This window comes from Denticeps clupeoides, chromosome 16 (assembly GCF_900700375.1).
Source record: "Denticeps clupeoides chromosome 16, fDenClu1.1, whole genome shotgun sequence".
In the NCBI taxonomy this organism is placed as follows: Eukaryota; Metazoa; Chordata; class Actinopteri; order Clupeiformes; family Denticipitidae; genus Denticeps; species Denticeps clupeoides.
Genome location: NC_041722.1, coordinates 764,159 through 783,162, shown reverse-complemented (window position 1 = coordinate 783,162; position 19,004 = coordinate 764,159). Strand labels below are relative to the sequence as shown.

The 19,004-nt window shown below is 42.4% G+C and overlaps 1 protein-coding gene across 2 annotated transcripts in view; it reads left to right on the top strand.

Annotated features, from left to right (window-relative positions):
• Positions 1-6,449: 6,449 nt before the first annotated feature.
• abcc12 (ATP-binding cassette, sub-family C (CFTR/MRP), member 12) overlaps positions 6,450-19,004 on the top strand; it is a 28,825-nt gene continuing 16,270 nt past the window's right edge. For both annotated transcript variants that reach the window (XM_028956451.1, XM_028956452.1), the window contains exons 1-19: positions 6,450-6,684; positions 6,863-7,020; positions 7,088-7,234; positions 7,306-7,453; positions 7,532-7,768; positions 7,868-8,041; positions 8,123-8,270; positions 8,359-8,507; positions 8,951-9,058; positions 9,375-9,608; positions 9,683-9,754; positions 9,826-9,950; positions 14,848-14,920; positions 15,006-15,209; positions 15,642-15,776; positions 15,888-15,978; positions 16,079-16,141; positions 17,815-17,904; positions 17,980-18,083. In XM_028956451.1, coding sequence (XP_028812284.1) covers positions 6,616-6,684; positions 6,863-7,020; positions 7,088-7,234; positions 7,306-7,453; positions 7,532-7,768; positions 7,868-8,041; positions 8,123-8,270; positions 8,359-8,507; positions 8,951-9,058; positions 9,375-9,608; positions 9,683-9,754; positions 9,826-9,950; positions 14,848-14,920; positions 15,006-15,209; positions 15,642-15,776; positions 15,888-15,978; positions 16,079-16,141; positions 17,815-17,904; positions 17,980-18,083 — 2,529 coding nt within the window. In that variant the 5' untranslated portion in view covers positions 6,450-6,615. The remainder of the gene's footprint in view (positions 6,685-6,862; positions 7,021-7,087; positions 7,235-7,305; positions 7,454-7,531; positions 7,769-7,867; positions 8,042-8,122; positions 8,271-8,358; positions 8,508-8,950; positions 9,059-9,374; positions 9,609-9,682; positions 9,755-9,825; positions 9,951-14,847; positions 14,921-15,005; positions 15,210-15,641; positions 15,777-15,887; positions 15,979-16,078; positions 16,142-17,814; positions 17,905-17,979; positions 18,084-19,004) is intronic.

Sequence of the window (19,004 nt, the reverse complement as noted above, 5' to 3'; positions counted from 1 at the left end):
GTGTCCCTGCAGTGGAACAATATCATCAGCATGTAAAATATTCTGATGTTATGCTGTATATTTTTTTTCCCCTGACAGTTTTCATGTCTATGTTACTTCTGTAGCAATGTCAACCTTGGTGGCACACCTTTTGAAATAGGTCACATGATTGTTCTTACATTGCATTTGTACAAACTTCATTGCACTGACACTTTGACCAGTCTGTTTATACTGTTTCTGTACTGTCTTCTACTGTTTTATACAGTTATTACCTAAACTGATTGTCCTTAACTCTTCCTTTATCTTTATTTACTTGTTATACTTTGCACTACAGTTTTGCATTATTTGGCTGCAGTGTCTTATTTGTTTTATTGGCTTGACCAAATGTGCACAGTCATGACTAATCTATACCTGGCCTTGATTGCAGTGAGCTATTGCACTATATAGGCCAATAACCAACCTCCCTTTTATATCCCAAAACGTAGGTTGTAGCTCAACAGCTGTGTGTGTACCTAATATTTATGTAAAGTAACAACAACAACAACAACAACAACATTTATTTCTTATGTAGCCCAAGATCACATACAGTATGTCTCAATGGGCTTTGACAGGCCCTACAGTTGACACCCCCCACGCCTGACCCTTCTGCACACAAGGAAAAACTCCACAGAAAAAAAACTCTAGGAGAGAGAACAAAAGAAAGGAAGAAACCTTGGGAAGGAGTGATACAGAGAGGGACCCCTTCCAGGAGAGAGTGAGCCTGCACATGGTGTCAGTGCAGGGCTGTTGATGATTTGTACAATATAATAATAAGTCCTACAGTTGTAGGGTTGGAGAAGTCCAGAATGTAGTCCAGTGTCAGGGTCTAGATTACGTGTCCGTAATGATGTTACTGGTCCATTTGAAGATCCCTGAAGCTGTGGTTGTAACAGTGGTGGTGGCTGTGGTGATCCTCTTCGTTTCATGCTATGTCCTCGTTTAGCAGTTGTCAGGAACCAGGATTTATCTTCTGGTCTCTTCACTGGGGTCTGCCAGTAGTCTGGGCGCTTGATTCTGTGTCTCAGAGAAAACAAACAGAAGCAGCGGCAGACGGTGGCATCTTATGACCGATAATGAAATATGTGGTAATAGTAGTATATTGGTGCTACAGTGGCCCAGTACCCTAACTAGGACAGCCTAACTAGGATGAATTCAACACTGTCTGTGTCTAACAAGTGGACTGTGTGATAAACTGGACTTTATAATTGACACTGTGTCAAAGTGAAGTGAAATGAGTGTCTAGGACTTTAACAAAAAGCCAGAGAAAACAAATAGGTTTTGAGATTGGATTTAAACACTGAGGCTGTGTCTGAGTCCCGGACACTGACAGGCAAGCTGTTCCGCAACTGCGGAGCTCTATAGGAGAAGGATCTGCTCCCAGCTGTGACCTTCTGCACCTTTGGTACCAGTAGTGACCCCGCACCCATTGATCGAAGGGCGTGTGGCGGGTCTTAAAGAACTAAAAGTTCACTCAGGTATTGCGGGGTGAGACCATTTAGAGCTTTATAGGTCAAAATTAGGACTATTTTGCTATATAGGAAAAGTGGGCTATTTTGTAGTCAATCCTAAATTTGATGGTAACCAGTGCAGTGATTGTAAGACTGGGGTGATGTGGTCAAATTTCCTAGTTCTAGTTAGAACTCTGGCTGCAGCATTCTGTACTAGCTGGAGTTTACTCATGCACCTACTAGAGCATCCAGACAGTAATGCATTGCAGTAATCTAACCATCATGTAATAAATGCATGGACCAACTTTTCTGCATCATGCATTGAAATGATATTTCATATTTTCACAATATTTTTTTTTTGGTAAAATAATGCTATTCTAGTGACATTATCTACGTGCAAATTGAATGAGAGACCTGCATCAATGATGACACCTAGATCCTTCACTTCAATACTCGGTGAGATAGAAAGGCTATCCAGGGTTATGGTGTAGTCAGCCAGCTTACGCCTGGCTACTTGAGGCCCAAGTACGAGAGCTTCTGTTTTGTCAGGGTTTAACAGAAGAAACTTGGTGAGCATCCACTGTCTAATGTCCTTCAGACAATTCTCTATTTTGTTCAGCTGCTGCCTCTGATCTGGCATTGCTGATAAATACAACTGTGTGTCATCAGCGTAGCAATGAAAGCTAATACCGTGTTTGCGGATGACGTCACCTAAAGGTAACATGTATAGGGAAAAAAGTAACGGACCTAGGACAGAACCTTGTGGAACACCAAACTCAACTTTACTATGTGAAGACGAAACACCATTGATGTCCACAAACTGATACCGGTTGTCAGATATGATCTGGACCATACAAGGGCTGTTCCCTTAATCCCAACAACATTCTCTAACCTGGCAAGGAAAATAGCGTGATCGATAGTGTTAAACGCTGCACTCAGGTCAAGCAGGACAAACAGCGAGATGCGTCCCTGATCAGAGGCAACAGCAGGTCATTAACCTATGATAATATAGAGTGATAGTATCTGTTTCTGTCTTATTCCTGGTTAGTTTGGCTATAGTGTTAAACAGGAATATTTTTGTTTTTGTCTATTAACAAGGACAGATATGTCGATCAAGCCGCGCTAAGAGCCTTCTTATAGTCAAGTAGGCTCTCCTTCCAATCTATTCGGAATACGTTTAATTTACTTCGACGCCATTAATGGTCTTCTTAAGCAAGCGAGTGTGATCATTATACCAAGGAATTAAGTTATCTCTTACTATCTTCCTTTTTAATAAAGTACATGTAGACTTCATCATAGTACTATGACACAGTGTTAGTAACGTGGTTAATAACTGGCCTCTTATCAGGGCTGCGTCTCACTACTAGTCCTGCTTGACATTAGTGCAGCGTTTGATACTATTGATCACGCTATTGTCTTTGACAGAGAATGTTGTGGGGATTAAGGGATAGGTCTGTCATGGTTCTTAGAAGTGAAGTGATTGTCACTTGTGATAAACAGCAGCACAGTACACGGTGCACACAGTGAAATGTGTCCTCTGCATTTAACCCATCACCCTGAGTGAACAGTGGGCAGCCATGACAGGTGCCTGGGGAGCAGTGTGTGGGGACGGCACCTCAGTGGCACCTTGGTGGATCGGGACCTTTTGACTACGGGGCCGCTTCCTTAACCGCTAGACCACCACTGTGCTAAATAGTCATATTTGGGTCATATTTGACTGATCAGTTTGTAGACATGGGGTCTCATTAACATGCCATGCCGATGACACACAGTTGCATTTACCAGCTATGCCAGACGAGAGGCAGTGGATGTTCACCAACTTTCTTTTGCTAAACCCTGATAAGAAAAAAGCTCTTGTAGTTGGGCCTCATGCAGCCAGACGTATGCTGTCTGACTACATCATAACTCTGGACAGCCTTTCTATCTGACCAAGAAAAAAGTAAAGGAAGTAATTTACTTCAACGCCATTTACGTTGTAATGTCTGGGTCTCAGGTCTCTCATTCGATTCGAAATATGATCCCAATACACAAACTTTGGTCCACTCCTTTATTACATCAAGGTTACATTACTGCAACACATGACTGTCTTGATGCTGTAGTAGGTGCATGAGTAAACTCCAGCTAGTTCAGAATACCGCAGTGCAACATCCCAATCTTTCATTCATTGCACTGGCTACCCTTCAAATTTAGGATTGACTAAAAAAGTTCTGCTCCGCTGCTTGGTTGCCATCTTTTGAACACCAAGAAGGGAAGTAGAGGCAACATACGGACACAAAACATACACAAATACACACACCCAGAGACAGACGAAACAGAGGGTCATCTGGCTCTGTAACAGGGCTCTCCGGGACCTCCCCTGGAAGTGGGGTTGGGAGAGCGGGAGGCAGGACCCTCAAGCCACTCACCCAGTGCTGGCCCCTCCCTTACATATGCAACCAGCAGATGGTGCTGGTATGGAAGGCAGGCAGCTGGGTGTGTTTGTGTAGGTGGTTATGGGTTCGTGTTCGGTGGAGGCAGCAGCAGGTAGCTCCTTCAGGGAGTTGGGAGGCGGGATTGTGGAGCTGGTTCCGGTTGCTGCCTGGGAGAATGGGCACTCTCTGCAGCTGGCAGGGGCGCTGGTGCTGGTTGGCGACTCCCCGTTGCTTGTTGCACCAGCTTACCCCCGCGTCGTCATCTTCCTTCTCCTGGGCTGACGGGGGTAAGAAGTGCAGAAACGGAACATTCGTGCAACTGTGATTTTTTCAACAAAGGAAAATGCGACTCGAGGGCCAAAACTGGAGAATAAACATAAGAACGAATAAATATAAACCTGCAGGCATGTGTGTCACAGTGTTGCAGTGGGTCTGCTGCCCAACAGGTCCTTATAACAGGGCTCCAGCCATGTATGCCTAATCAGCTGCCACCTGTCATTGGCTGGAACCCTGGTGTCAAACTGATTGGTGCCAGCTGTGTCCCCAGTTGTCCCCAGCCGTGACAAAGGGTGCTGGGAGCAGATCTTCTCTTATAGAGCTCCACAGTTGTGGAATGGCTTGCCAGGGTTCAGAGACAGTCACAGTATTTTAATCTAAACTGAACTCGCATATATTCACTCTTGCCTTGTGTTAATGCTGGTAAAAAAAATCTCAGACACAGTGTAAATGATCAAGTACAGTTTAAAGCATGTGCTTCAAACACAGACAGTGTTCATTTTACCTTAGTTAGTCTGTCCTAACAGTTAGTGCCACCATTGGACTAGTGTACCAGTTGTACAATGCCCCCATTTGCTGCTGTTTCTGTTTGTTCTTGCTGAGGCACAGAATCAATTGCCCAGACCACCTCCAGAATCAAATGATGAGACCACCAGAGAGATACAGTTGTGGGCATGGACTTAGTTATGACTTAGTGCTAACCCGGTGTTAACAGTAGCACTTCAGTGATGTCCATTGCATGTTCTTGCTACACCGGAAAAAATATGAGTGGTTTCTTTACATAATATGGATTAGAACACTAGTTATTCACTGTATAGTCTCTTCATAACACAACTGTTGGCCTCAAACACATTAAGAAGGAAATTTTAATTAAGGCATAGCCATTAATTAAAAAACAAGTAATAGAGGGCACAACAGCTTCCAAACGCATAGCTAATTATTTTGATAAAAGTTTTAAGTCCACACATAGTAAACTAATAGGTAGCTTGAACACAGCAATGGGTCCTGTTTTTTTCTTCAAAATTGGAGATAGAGGCCTGATTAAGTGTTTAAGCCATTTAAGCAATATTTCAAACAGAATAGGTGCTAATCATAGATAATCTTGTAAAAATCCATTAGAAAACCATCCAGACCTGCACACCAAATGGTGGCACCAAAGCTCTTCCAACCTCTGAACAGAGACCAGATCAACTTTGGTCAAATCTAGTAATTGAAAAAAGCTCACATTAAGATGGACAAGCCTCAATCTCTGAAGTATGTAAAGCAGAATAAAACTGGTTAAAATGTTCATTACTTTCCAATGGATCAGTTGTTGTCCAAACTGTTTGACTGGTACTGTATATGTGTGCCACGTGTTGCAATGAGCCACGTGTTGTGTTTGTAGATTGACCCTGGGGTCTTCTTGGTGGCCTTGACATGTGAGCAGGTTCACCTCAGTCCGTTTATAATTCATGGGATTTATGAAGTGTCCACAACATTTCACCCAGTTGCTGACAGACTGACACCTGGGTGAAACTTTGTGGAAGTTTAATATTTAACTCACTGAGAGCTTCAGCTTTAAATAATTTTCACATGTTGAAAATCTCATTTAAAATACTAATTTAGAAGTAGCAGATATATTGTAAAACAACTGTGATTTTTTTATTTGCCTGTATCTTGAATATGCTATGTGCTCTGTGTTGTTATGATGTATGCTTGAACACACCTTCTCATTCTATGAATGAACACATGTAGAGTTATGTACATTTTTTATATTCTCCCCTTTGCTCTGATTACTGCTTTGAACACTCTTGGCATTCTCTCTGTGAGCTTCAAGAGGTCGTCACTTGAAATGGTTTTCCAACAGTCTTGAAGGGGTTCCCAGAGGTGTTTAGCACTTGTTGGCCCCCTTGCCTTCACTCTGCAGTCCAGCTCACCCCAAACCATCTGTATTGGGTTCAGGTTCGGGGACTGTGGAGGTCAGGTCTACACTTTTTGTTAAGTACATAACTTCACATGTGTTCATTCATAGCTTTGATACCTTCAGTGTGAATCTACCAACGTTAATGGTCATGAAAATAAAGAAAACACATAGAATGAGAAGGTGTGTCCAAACGTTTGGCCTGTACTGTATAATTAAATATTTAATTTGTTTATTCCTATTTCATAGAAATGTAGGATGGTGGTTCTTTTTTGTGTATGACCCAGAATTTCCTGTGGAGCCTAGTTAACCTTTGAGCCTCATAAAAAGTCAGTGATGTAACACTCAGCATGCTGCTGACAGACTGCATATAAAACCCAGAATTGCTGTCACTATATGAAAGAAAGTCGACCTGTCTGATTCTAATGCTGACAGAGATGTGATGGTTATGTAGAACGCATAGAACATTCTGAATGCAGAACATAAAGACTATTGAGAACCATCACAATCGTGTCACCTCTGACTTTTAGAGATACATCTGGATATCTTTAGACAGAAGGAAATGATTAGACATTCTAACTGGTCATCAGGGAAAGACGGAGGCAGAGAAAGTGTGAAAGGAGTCTCATTTGTAAGTACAACTCTGTTATATGAGTCTTTTCCCATTTTAATAGATTTAAAAATACCTAAGTTGCAGCAATATAGATTTTTTTTTTTCCGAGATCAGCTTGTTTTTGCTTTATTAGCCGTTCCCAGAGCTGTTCTTTATTGCTCCAGGCTCAGCCTTTTCTTTTCTCTCTCTGCATCAGACAAGAAAAACAAGCACGCCATGCAGGACAGAACCTGATTTCCCCATCATCCTGGAGGGCCTGCCCTCCTTGGATTACAGAGAAGAAGACCCCCCACCAAAGATCCATAAGTACCATGCCAGCTGCCAGAACCTGATCCCAATTCGCTTTTCTTCAGGGTGAGAACACCATGGATTTCTGATTAAGTACAACCTGTTCCCTGCACTGATCCACATGATCTTTTAGTTCCAACCCTCTAGATGATGCAGGTTTCTTCTCCCTTGCCTCCTTTGCGTGGATGACTCCTATTATGTGGAAAATGTTCAGGAAACGTTTGGACTGCAACTCTCTGTTTCTGTCTCCTCATGACAGTGCTGGAACAACTGGAGAAAGGTTCCCTTCTTTTACATTCTCTGTTATTGTGATTGTAACTCAGTTTTCACCACCATTTCCTGTTGATCCAGACTGCAGAGACTTTGGGAGGAGGAGGTGTCCCATGTGGGCTTGGAGAGAGCCTCATTAGTTCGAGTTGTAATGCGCTCCCTACGAACACGATGTGTTGTTGCTTTCTTCATTTCAGTCCTTTTCACTGTTGCAGTGTTTGTTGGACCGGTGTGTGACACATATTCCTGTTTGTATTAAGATAGGTGATGGATGGGTGTATTGTCTGATCATGTTTATCATTTTCAGTCTATACTGGTCTATGAAATTCTCAACTATACAGAAAGTCCAGGAAAATTCCCAGTGTCATACGGAGTTGGGCTCTGCTTTGCCTTGTTTATTGCTGAGTTTTCCAAAGCTTTCTTCATCTCCCTGCTATGGGCCTTGAATCTTCGCTCGGCTATTCGGCTGAAGGGTGCCTTCTCCATGTTGGCCTTTCAGAAGATCATATCCCTCAGAATATTGAGTAACATCTCAGTTGGAGAGGTAGGAGCTCTGATTGACGGACATATTACAGGTGAGCTAATATGCATGTTTTAGAACTAAATTTAATGAAGCTCCTGTTTGTCCTCCTGTGTCCCTGAGATGATTAACTTGCTGACAAGTGACAGTTACCGGATGTTTGAAGCTGTCGTGTTTGGGACCTTTTTATTTTGTGTCCCGGTGCTGTTGATCCTCTGTGTTGGATATGCCTGCTACATACTGGGAAATACAGCCCTCATTGGAGTGGTGGTCTACCTCATCTTTATCCCAATACAGGTACATTTTATAAACATCTATTGTCTATACTTTTTTGTACAGCTTCCAAATAACAATGTATGTGTGTGCTTGTGGTTGCAGTTCTTTGTTGCCAGATTAATTAACTTGCTCAGAAAAAAGGCTGTGATTGTAACAGACACTCGCGTCCGCACCATGACTGAGGTCTTGACCTGCATTAAGCTCATCAAAATGTATGCTTGGGAGAGCTCCTTTGAGAAAAAGATCACAGGTATTACACACGGTTGTTGGAAGAGCTTCCTTCCCCTCACTTCTCCTTCAGTTCGGCATGTTTCTAATGGTTAGTTTTTTTTCTGTAGATTTAAGGAGAAATGAGAAGCAGCTTTTAGAGAAAGCAGGTTATGTTCAGAGTGTGATTGCCTCTGTCACCGCCATCACCCCTACTATGGCCACCATCCTCACCTTTATTGTCCACACTCTGCTGAAGACTCCCTTAAACCCTTCAGCTGTGAGTATTTTCTTAGGCTGCATGTAGGTGATTTATTTAGTCTGTATTGGCAAAAAAATTATTTAGAAAGACGGTAGAACTTTGTTTACAAATTTCTAAAAATTACATGATATGGACATTATAATTCGTAGGGGAACAAAAAGGAATATTTTAATTGGTTAGGGAAGGTCAAATGGTGTTTGCAGGATTTAAAATGTGATTATATTTATCATTTATAATAGCAACACACAGCTCTGTATGTGTTTGTGTGTTGGGTCTTCCATTGCCTGTTGTTTTACTGATCACATTTATGCTGTTCTGTTTGCTATAAATATCTCTTTCTGTCCATTTTTAAGCGAACACCAGATGAATTTTACAGAACATGAAAAACAGAAATACATACTACTGTGTAGGGCTGGGTCAGGCTAGGTAAACTTTAGGTTAACTGAGTTTTATCTCCCTAGGCCTTTACTATCATCGCCATCTTCAACTCTATGAGGTTTTCCCTGGGGCTACTTCCTTTCTCTGTCAAATCACTGGCAGAGGCCAAAGTTTCCTTAGAACGCCTGAAGGTTGGTGAATTTAGTACGGATTTCCATGTCTCTTTATCTTTAACTTGTAATTTGTTGTTTATACTGTACTTCAACTTAAAGATGAAAACAATGTATATATTGTTTAACAAAAATAATCTTTGGACTTTCCCCATATAAAGTTTACGAAGTTGCTTGTTTTTGAAAACATACTTAATATCTAATACCTGAAGGAGACCAGCTGTGTACTGCATAATCCATCACTTTACCACCATTCTCCACAGAACAGATACAAATCTGGCAGATAGCTTGACAGCAGGACTTCATTTAATCAGATAGGGTTGTAATTATTTCATAGAAACTCCTCCTGATTAAGAACCCAGAGCCCTACCTGACTCCCAGGAGAGGCCTAGATGCTGCCCTCATCTTGGAAAATGCCTCATTTTCTTGGAGTAAACCAGATCCTAGCCCCTCTTTCACAGCCAATGGGATGAAGGAAAGTGTGGTGACTCCAACAATCAAGGTGGAGAATGGAGTCTTGGGAGTTCAGGCAAGGCTGACTTTGAGAAACATCAGCTTCATCTTGATGAAGGTGTGTATCATTTCCAAAACCTAAATAAAAAAGCAGAATCCACATGGGAAAAAAAATGTTTTTTTTTTTTTCAGGGAAACCTTCTTGGAGTTTGTGGAAATGTTGGAAGTGGGAAATCATCTCTTCTATCAGGCATCTTAGAGCAGGTTGTTGCACAGGTTGTATGATGAGTATGCTCGTTGGGCTACAGCTTTCATCTTACTTTGTTTCTGTTCAGATGTATCTTGAAGGAGGCAGTGTAACTGTTGATGGAACATTTGCATATGTTTCCCAACAAGCCTGGATCTTCCATGGTTCGGTACGGGACAACATTCTGATGGGAGAGTCATTTGACGAGACCAGGTACCAACAGCCTGTGTTGCTAGGGCCACAAATTTCTGATCATATTTTAGTGAAGTGAAGTGATTGTCATTGTGAAACACAGTACAGAACACGGTGCACACAACGAAATGTGTGCTCTTCTTTTAACCCATCACCCTTTGTGAGCAGTGCTTTGCTCAGTGGTACCTTGGCGGTTCAGGACTCGAACCTGCATCCTTCCGATTACGGGTCCGTTTCCTTACCTGCTAGGCCAGATAGTCAAAAAAGACAACAGCCATCCAGTTGACAGATCTGTCTGGCAGCACATCAGAGCTTTTGTTCTTATACACCTATTTCGCCTATCTTTGGTCACGCCATAAAAACACCCTGAAGTCTTGTGTGTTTATGACCTGTCTCAATAATGTGTTTGATTGTCTGTGTTTTCTGCAGCTGCGGTTAGTTACAATGTGTCAGGGACTTCATTAAATAATTTGCATTTACTCCCATGATTCGTGTGGAATTCGCCAAGGACAGAACCTGTCTCCTCTGTGCATGTGCGTGTGTGCTTCGGTATATCAATTCACATTACATTTCTATAACTTCAGTTTACAAATAAGTGTTCAAAATATAACATGCATATATGTATAGTGCTTACAATGTTATAAGTGCTCCTTCACACACACACACACACACACACACACACACACACAGAGTTAGACCCATAGTAAAAAGAAAGTTTAAGAATGCAAGTTCAATTAATCTATTCACACATATGTCATCATAATTCAGTGACTGGCTTCTGAGGTCTGGCCAGTACACAGTTCTTACAATTAAGCATTGTGCACCCAGCTTGTGATATTTGGGCATACCAACCCCCCCATAATTTATTAGGCCCTGGCCTTATCTCATTTCTTTCCCATCCCTCCTAAGCCTTGGTTGGCCTTTGACCTCTAGGAAGTTTTCTGCAGGTTTGCATGGGAGCGTATGATCTCATTGAAAGGGCACATAAAGTTTAAACTGAAGTCAGGTGGAGGGTCATGCTCTGTGCCTGCTGCAAAGGCCAAATCACAATGTGATTAAAAATATACCATACTAGCCAGTATGTTTATAAGAACAAAAATATGAGCGGCCATTTAGGAGATATTTTAGACTTTTGTTACACAAACACATGTGAAACACATACACATTCACATATGAAACTGACAAGCATGCATTTATACTACTGAAAACTCATACACACATATATGAAACACACAGATCCACGTGAAATGGACACGGACGCAAACACACACATACACGAACACATATATATATATCTGTGTGAGCGTTTTATATATATATATAAACGTAAGAGTCTATTTCACTTGTATCTGTGTGTGTGTGTGTGTGTGTGTGTGTGTGTATATATACACACACACACACACACACAGATACAAGTGAAATAGACTCTTATGTAACAAAAGGCTTCAGCATTAAACTTAAACGGTGTGTTAAATGCCCATGTAGCATTAGTGAAGTTTTCACATGTTTGTGTTATGTTTGTGTGAGTTTTCAGTAGTATAAATGTGTAATGTGTTTGTGTAACTAAAGTCTTATTTCCTAAACGGCCCCTCATACAGAAACAGATTGCAAACTGGAAATGTGAGTGGAGAAAAAAATCTGTAGGTGTCACAGGTGAAGGACTGAGGAACCAGGCCCCAGTGAAAGTAACACAAAGAGCATATAGTTTGCACATAAGCCAAATCTATTGGCACGTAAACTGCCACATCAAATGTCACATCAAAATTTACATTTCACGACCACAACATTGACAGAACATAGTCCTTTGTTGGTGGAGACACAGAGAGGTGGGGCAACAGGCAGTCTAGCTGCTGCTGGAGCATGGTCACCTGGTCAGTCAGCAGAGCCACACCACATTGGTTCTCCACCAGCACAGAGCACAGGAGAGACACAGTTGTCTTTGGGGTCTTTTGAGGATGCCTGTAACTGGTCTTGCTTGTCTTGAAGGGATGGTCATGGGACCTAGAGTGGGAGACTCGCGACTATGCTGTCTTATCGTGATTGACAAAGGTGAGCTCAGATACCCACAAGTGGGTGCACAGGAGTCTTAAACGGAGGCCATCAGGGGTGTCCCAGGTTAGTGTCCCAGGCGAGTGTTGTTAGTCTGGATCAGTACTCTAGTGATGGTGCTCAGATGTGAGTGAATGTGGCTCACCGTGTTTTGGGTTGCCCAACTCTCCATTCTAAAGTGCTGGTGACCCTTGCCACATCTCTGCTGTGCTGGCCTCTCAGAAGATCATTCCACCACCTAGGAGCAAAGACAGCGATTAATGCTTTCCTAGTACCTTGAGAGATGGTGGTACCTTTGGAGCAGTGCTGGAAGATTGGATAAATCGAGGTGTAGAGCAAGGAGTGATGGCAGCGATTTGAGGTAGGAGGGTGTTACCCTTCCTTGGCTTTGTAGGCAAACATTAGTATTGTGGCAGCGGAGGCCATGAGTTGGGACCAGCATGCCTTGTGGATCCGCGCCAACAGGACGGGCGCGCACGGGTACTGTAAATAGTTAACCATGTTATGAGTTCTGTTGGGGTTCAGGATGTCTGAGTTATGGGGATTTAATGTAGTGTGTGCAAGGGCAGAAACAGCACACCGGGAAGTAGAGGTACGGTGCTGGAGGAGAAGAAGAACCGCCTCCCAGTTATTTGGAAGCCGGAAACCACCATGGACACTTTATTTCCTCCACCAGAACACACCACCGTGGGTCACGTGGGCCTCACTAGTGGATTTAATGTGGATTGTATGATCGAGAACACGCCATGCAGGACACTGGGTCCACAATCACCCTGGCCTGGACTGCTGCCGGGAATGGACGAGGAGAATCCCCCTGGATGGGAAAAGATGGGCACGAGACTGACGACGGTGACCGGGGCACATGCAGCAATGCTTGGCCGCAAAGTGCTGCACATTACCCTGGGAGCACCCCCCACCCTGTGTGTATGGCGGAGATCAAGGAACAATGCATCACCGCCCTAGACCTGCTGGCACACCTTGAAGACCTGCCGGCAGCAACACTGTGCCTAGAGGGACAAGAGACAGTGGCACTTCATCACACTCTTGATCCCATCAGAGTACCACCGAGATCATTGCAAGCCACCAACAGCACCAACCACGGCATTGTAAGAGGAAACACGGAACAAGGAGAGAGACGAGGGCACATACGGCAGGTGGAGCTGACCTCAGAGGCCTAACCGAAAATGGCCTTCACGATAGGTCTGGCACTGTGGGAGTTCACAGTGATGTCGTTCGGGTTGTGCAACAGCCTGGCCATGTTTGATCGGCTGATGGAGTGCATGCTCGCGGACATTCCTTGGGCTAAATGTGTTGTCTACTTGGATGACATATTAGTGCACGAGGAGGTGGAGGAGAACCTGAAGAAAGTGTTCAGAGCAGTGCAGCGTGCTGGGCTGCAGTTAAATGCTCCCTCCTATGGACACAAATTCCGTAGGGCCATGAAGTGAGTGGAGAGGGGGTAGTGACTGCCCAGCCAAGGTGGCCGCCGTGCATGACTGCCCGACCCCGAACACCGTGGCCGAGCTGCACAGTTTTTTTGGGTCTCACGTCATAATACAGGAGGTTCATTAAAGACTTTGCGATAATAGCGCGACCGCTGCACCGGCCGACAGAGACCAGTTTCACTGGACCAGTGAATGGTGGTAGTAGCCTAGTGAGTAACACACTCAGGGTCACTCAGGGTCAAGAAGACCCAGGTTCAAATCCCACTTACTACCATTGTGTCCCTGAGCAAGACAACCCTGAGTGTCTCCAGGGGGGGGCTGTCCCTGTAACTACTGATTGTAAGTCACTCTGGATAAGGGCGTCTGATAAATGCTGTAAAAAATGTAAATGAATGTGAGCAAGAGTTCCCGGCAACTAAGGGACGCACTGGTGAGCGTGCTGGTGTTAGTGTACCCCGACCCCCAGCGGCGCTTCCTCCTGGAAACCGACGCCAGCAACAATGGGTGGTAGTAGCCTAGTGGGTAACACACTCGCCTATGAACCAGAAGACCCATGTTCAAATCCCACTTACTACCATTGTGTCCCTGAGCAAGACACTTAACCCTAAATTGCTCCAGGGGGACTGTCCCTGTAACTACTGATTGTAAGTCGCTCTGGATAAGGGCGTCTGATAAATGATGTAAATGTAAACAATGGCATGTGCGCCGAGGACAGCTACTGAGGACAGGGTGTTTGTCTTGTGTATTCCCCCTTCTCCTTCCTTCCCTCCTTAGAAGATCTATGCCATTTTTAAAAGTCCCACTTTGACTAGAGCATGATTTGGCATTAGACATGGGAAGAGTTCCACAGGTTCCTCCTAATGGAAAATATAAACAAAAAAGAGAGAATGTGGACAGCCCATCACGTGACCACAGGATTTAACAGACCTTAAATGTAATTCAAAACTTAATTGGCAGTAACAAGTAAGGGACAGCGGTGGCTTAATGGGTAAGGACTAGTAATCAGATGATTGGCAGTTTGAATCCGGAACCACCAAGGTGCCACTGAGTAAAGCACCATCCACACACACTGCTCCCCGGGTGCCTTTCATGGCTGCCCATATCTCACTAAGGGTAATGGGTTAAAAGCAGAGTACACTTCACTTTTACTTTTCACTTTCAAGTACTTGATGTAGCACCTGAGTACACTAATTCTTCAACAAACAACTACAACTACTTGGTTGCTTTGGATAAAAGCATCTGCCATGTAAAATAAAATAAATTAAAGTAAAGTTCACGTGACTCAACTTAAAACACAAAATAAAACTGGTTACTAAGTTACAGAATCCTTACCAGCAGAGAAGAATCACAAATAGACAATACAGCACTGGCCAGTTCAGTTTTGTATTCCTAATTTCATGCACATTTCATATCACCTTTTTCAGGTACAATGAAATCATTCACTCCTGCTGTCTTAAACAGGATTTAGCCATCCTACCTCATGGAGACGAGACTGAGGTAGAGCTTCTCTTCTTCTGCTGGAAACAGGTGGAGTGGTGTACTCACAATGTCCCACAACATTGTAAACTTCTGATCTTTGCAGATTGGTGAAAGGGGTCTGAACCTGTCTGGAGGTCAGAAGCAAAGGATTAGCCTGGCCAGGGCAGTGTATTCCAACCGCAGCATCTACCTGCTGGATGACCCGCTGTCTGCTGTAGATACACATGTGGGAAAACACATCTTTGAGGAGTGCATTAAGAAACAACTGAAGGGGAAATCTGTGGTATTGGTCACACATCAGCTGCAGGTAGCTGCTTTTACATGCTCCCCCTTTAGTTTGTCAGTAAGTCTCTTCATTATGACTATAATGTTTTGAGGTTCAGACCTTTCCTTAAAGAAAGGGCAACTTTCAAGAAGAAACTGTGAAATGCATTAGTTCTTTTCAGTGTGTCTTGATATAATTGTCTTGAATTTTTTTACAAGAATGTACAAATCAACCCCCAAACCATGTTTGGTTGAAAAGAACAAAAGCAGATTGAAAATTGGAGATCTGTAGGAAAATATTTTTGACCATTTTTTTCTGGAAGTCTTGTAATAATGTACCATGAATCAGCCTTTATAAGCAAGTGACTGCTAAGATCACACAGGGCATTCCTGATAGTTATTTGAGATGTTCCTGGCATTTGCACAAAAACTAAATAAAAAATTATCATCATCATTATCATCTCTTCTCCTCCAGTACCTGGAGTTTTGTGATGATGTTCTGCTTCTTGAGAATGGAGAAATCCGAGAATCAGGAGACCACGAATCTTTGATGAAAGCCAGTGGGCGCTATGCGCAACTTGTCCATAATTTTCAGATGGAAAAGTCTCATGTACGATTCATCTTTACACTTACATTTACTTATATTAGTCATATATAAATGTGTACTTACAATTTTAGAGAATTTAGGTTTTTTATTTTATTTTTTTATTTCTGTATTAAGACTCAAAATAAAGAAGAGTCACAAGCTCAGGCTGAGAAGATATCAGAATGTGGCAGAGATGACCAGGAGAGCAACGGGAAAATAAATGAAGGTATCTGTTTTTTTTTATGTTTTATAATTATTATGCTTGTGCTTCATTTGGTATGAATGGAGGTTCTTTGGAAATTGTAGTTCTAAAATTCTTCCCACAGCATTTGAAGTTTCTGATGAGGACATGAGTAGAGAAGGTTCACAGCAGATTTCGGATAAAAAAGGTAACTCATCACAAGTGTACATACTCTATTGGTGAAGATTCCTGTTATTTGACTGGTGAACTATTTTTTATTTTAAATTGATTATTTTCCTTATAAATCAGAACCCAGGACTTGTACGTGTGTAGTTTGCATGCTCTCAGGGTTCTCTGGTTTCCTCCCACTGTACAAAGTTAATTGCCAAAAGGGTCAGTAGGACCCTCAGTAGTCAATGGGAATGTCTTGACTGAATGGTGTTTGTGTTTGTGTATTTGTGCCCTGTGTTGGCCTGCCACCCTGCTTCTCTGCCTTCTTTCCCCTGCTCATGACCCTGATGTGGATTAAGTGGGTAATTAAAAACGAATGGGTGAGAGAGTTTACAGGGTTGGGAAGATTATTAAAAAAATATAATAGTATTTAAAATGTAATGATGTAATGTAACTATTTAAATTACCATATAATGTAGCTAATTTCATTAAATTAGTTTTTGATTACTTTTAAGAAATAATTAATTAAAAATGTATAACTGTTAACCATTTTGAAATGTTCTTAGCTGGCAATGCTTACCTTAGAGTAGTTTTAAAAACGACTACTTTCAAATTCCTTTCAATACACAAATTTACATCATTGGATCAATTTAATAAAGATAATATAAAAATAGTCACAAGGTCAGCCTTCAGGACTCATTTTACTCTAAGATCATACCATTTTGTGTGAACAATTTCCCATTTTAAATTATTCATAACACTGCTGTAGATTCAAGGGGCAGTGGTGGCCTAGCGAAGGGCAGGGGTGGCCTAGCGGTTAAGGAAGTGGACCGGTAATCAGTAGGTTGCTGGTTTGAATCCCGATCCGCCAAGGTGCCATTGAGGTGCAACTGAGCAAAAACACGTCCCACACTGTCTACTGTCATGACTGCCCACTGCTCACCAAGGGGGATAGGTTAAAAGTAGAGGACACATTTCGTTCTATGCTATGTGTGCAGTGTTTCACAATGACAATCACTTCACTTTTTTATTTTAGTATTTAATTATTTCATTTTTGGGTGGTAGTAGCCTAGTGGGTAACACACTCACCTATGAACCAGAAAACCCAGGTTCAACCCCCACTTACTACCATTGTGTTCCTGAGCAAGACATTAAGTTGCTCCAGGGTGACTATCCCTGTTAAGGACATGGACCAGAAACACTCGTTATTGGCAGAAATTGAAGAATTCGGAAGTCTTTGTGTAAGCGCACTCACAATCTTTCTAGGGATGGAAGTGATGTGTGCTAACCTGAAGACTGACGGGAGTGATGTCAGAATTAAACCAACAATGTCTGACTCACAGGGATAGGCTGACACAAATAACACTCCCATGATTCCAGCTACACCACTATTATGAAACATATCAACAAGGTTTTGTATACAACATTTATGTTATTATGAATCTTTCAATAAGCAACAGTAATTTAATGACTTCTTATTCATCCAGTAACTGTAACTCATTACAGTAATTACATTTCTCATTACTCCTCAACACTGAGAGTGTAAAATACTACTAAAACATCAACAGATTGGGTATAGTTGGGTGGTTGGAACACAAGGGATGGTCTCAGAAACAACATCCTCTGTTCATTGTCTGGTTAATTTCTGATACATTGCAATTACACAGCATTGCACTTGGGTTTGTACTGAAAAACGGTTTTCAAAACTAGATGTGAACAACCAGTTGGTGACAAAGGAGACCACACAAGATGGTGCTGTAACTTGGAGGACCTACCACCAATACTGCAAAGCAGCAGGAGGTTAGCATCACAGTACACCATGCCAATATTCATGGATATATACTTGTCTAGACATCTCAAAATGTGTATCCCTAGGTTATGTTCTACTGTTGGCTGTCATGCTGGTTTTCATACTGATGGTTGGGATGACTGCCTTCAGCAATTGGTGGCTTAGCTTCTGGCTGGACCAAGGATCTGGGGTAATTTAACATTTTTATCTTCTTTCCTTCCTTCACTCAACATTGCAAAGTTGAGGATGCTGGGGCAGTGGAGGCCTAGACAATTTCTGAGGTAATTTTCTGCAGTTTTTGGAGTCATAAATGTAGACTACCTGTCAAAAGTTTGGACACACCTGCTAATTTCTGGGTCTTGCATTTTAGAACAAAACTGAAGACACAGAACTATAACACACATGTGGTTATGTAAAAAACAAAAATCAATGAAGGCAAAAAAGTATTTTACTGTGTTGGAAGTATTTCACACTCCTGGCTTCTTTCCACCAACTTCAATTAGACAACAGGGTTGGTTTCCAACAGTCCTGAAGGTTTATACTAAACACTTTATTATCATTCACTCATGTTAATGAGCATGTAATCAAGCCAATTTTGATGATGACAATAGTGAACAAAGCCGTGAAGGAAAAAAACTGATTCATCAAATATATTTCACTTTCTCCTCATACAACAAACACTGACATTGTGTCCCTGAGCAGGACACCTAACCCTGAGTGTCTCCAGGGGGGACTGTCCCTGTAACCACTGATTGTAAGTCGCTCTGGATAAAGCCGTCTGATAAATTTCGTAAATGTAAATGATTATAAAGTCCTGATTGATCCCAGCTGAAACCAATTAGGCTTGATGGACCAGGACTCCATAATAGGTGCCGCCATATTAATGTGGCTGTCACGATGGCTGGACATGGCGAGGAAGGAGGACGCATATGCACAACATCACGAGACAGGGGTTTAATACATAGTACACATGGCAGGGGAAATATCAACAAACCCGACGGCAAACAGACATGAAGAGGATAGCTGTATATACAAGAGGTGAACACGATCAGGGAACATTACACAGGACAAACATGAAACGGTTCGAACTCCTTGTAGTAACCCCTGCCGG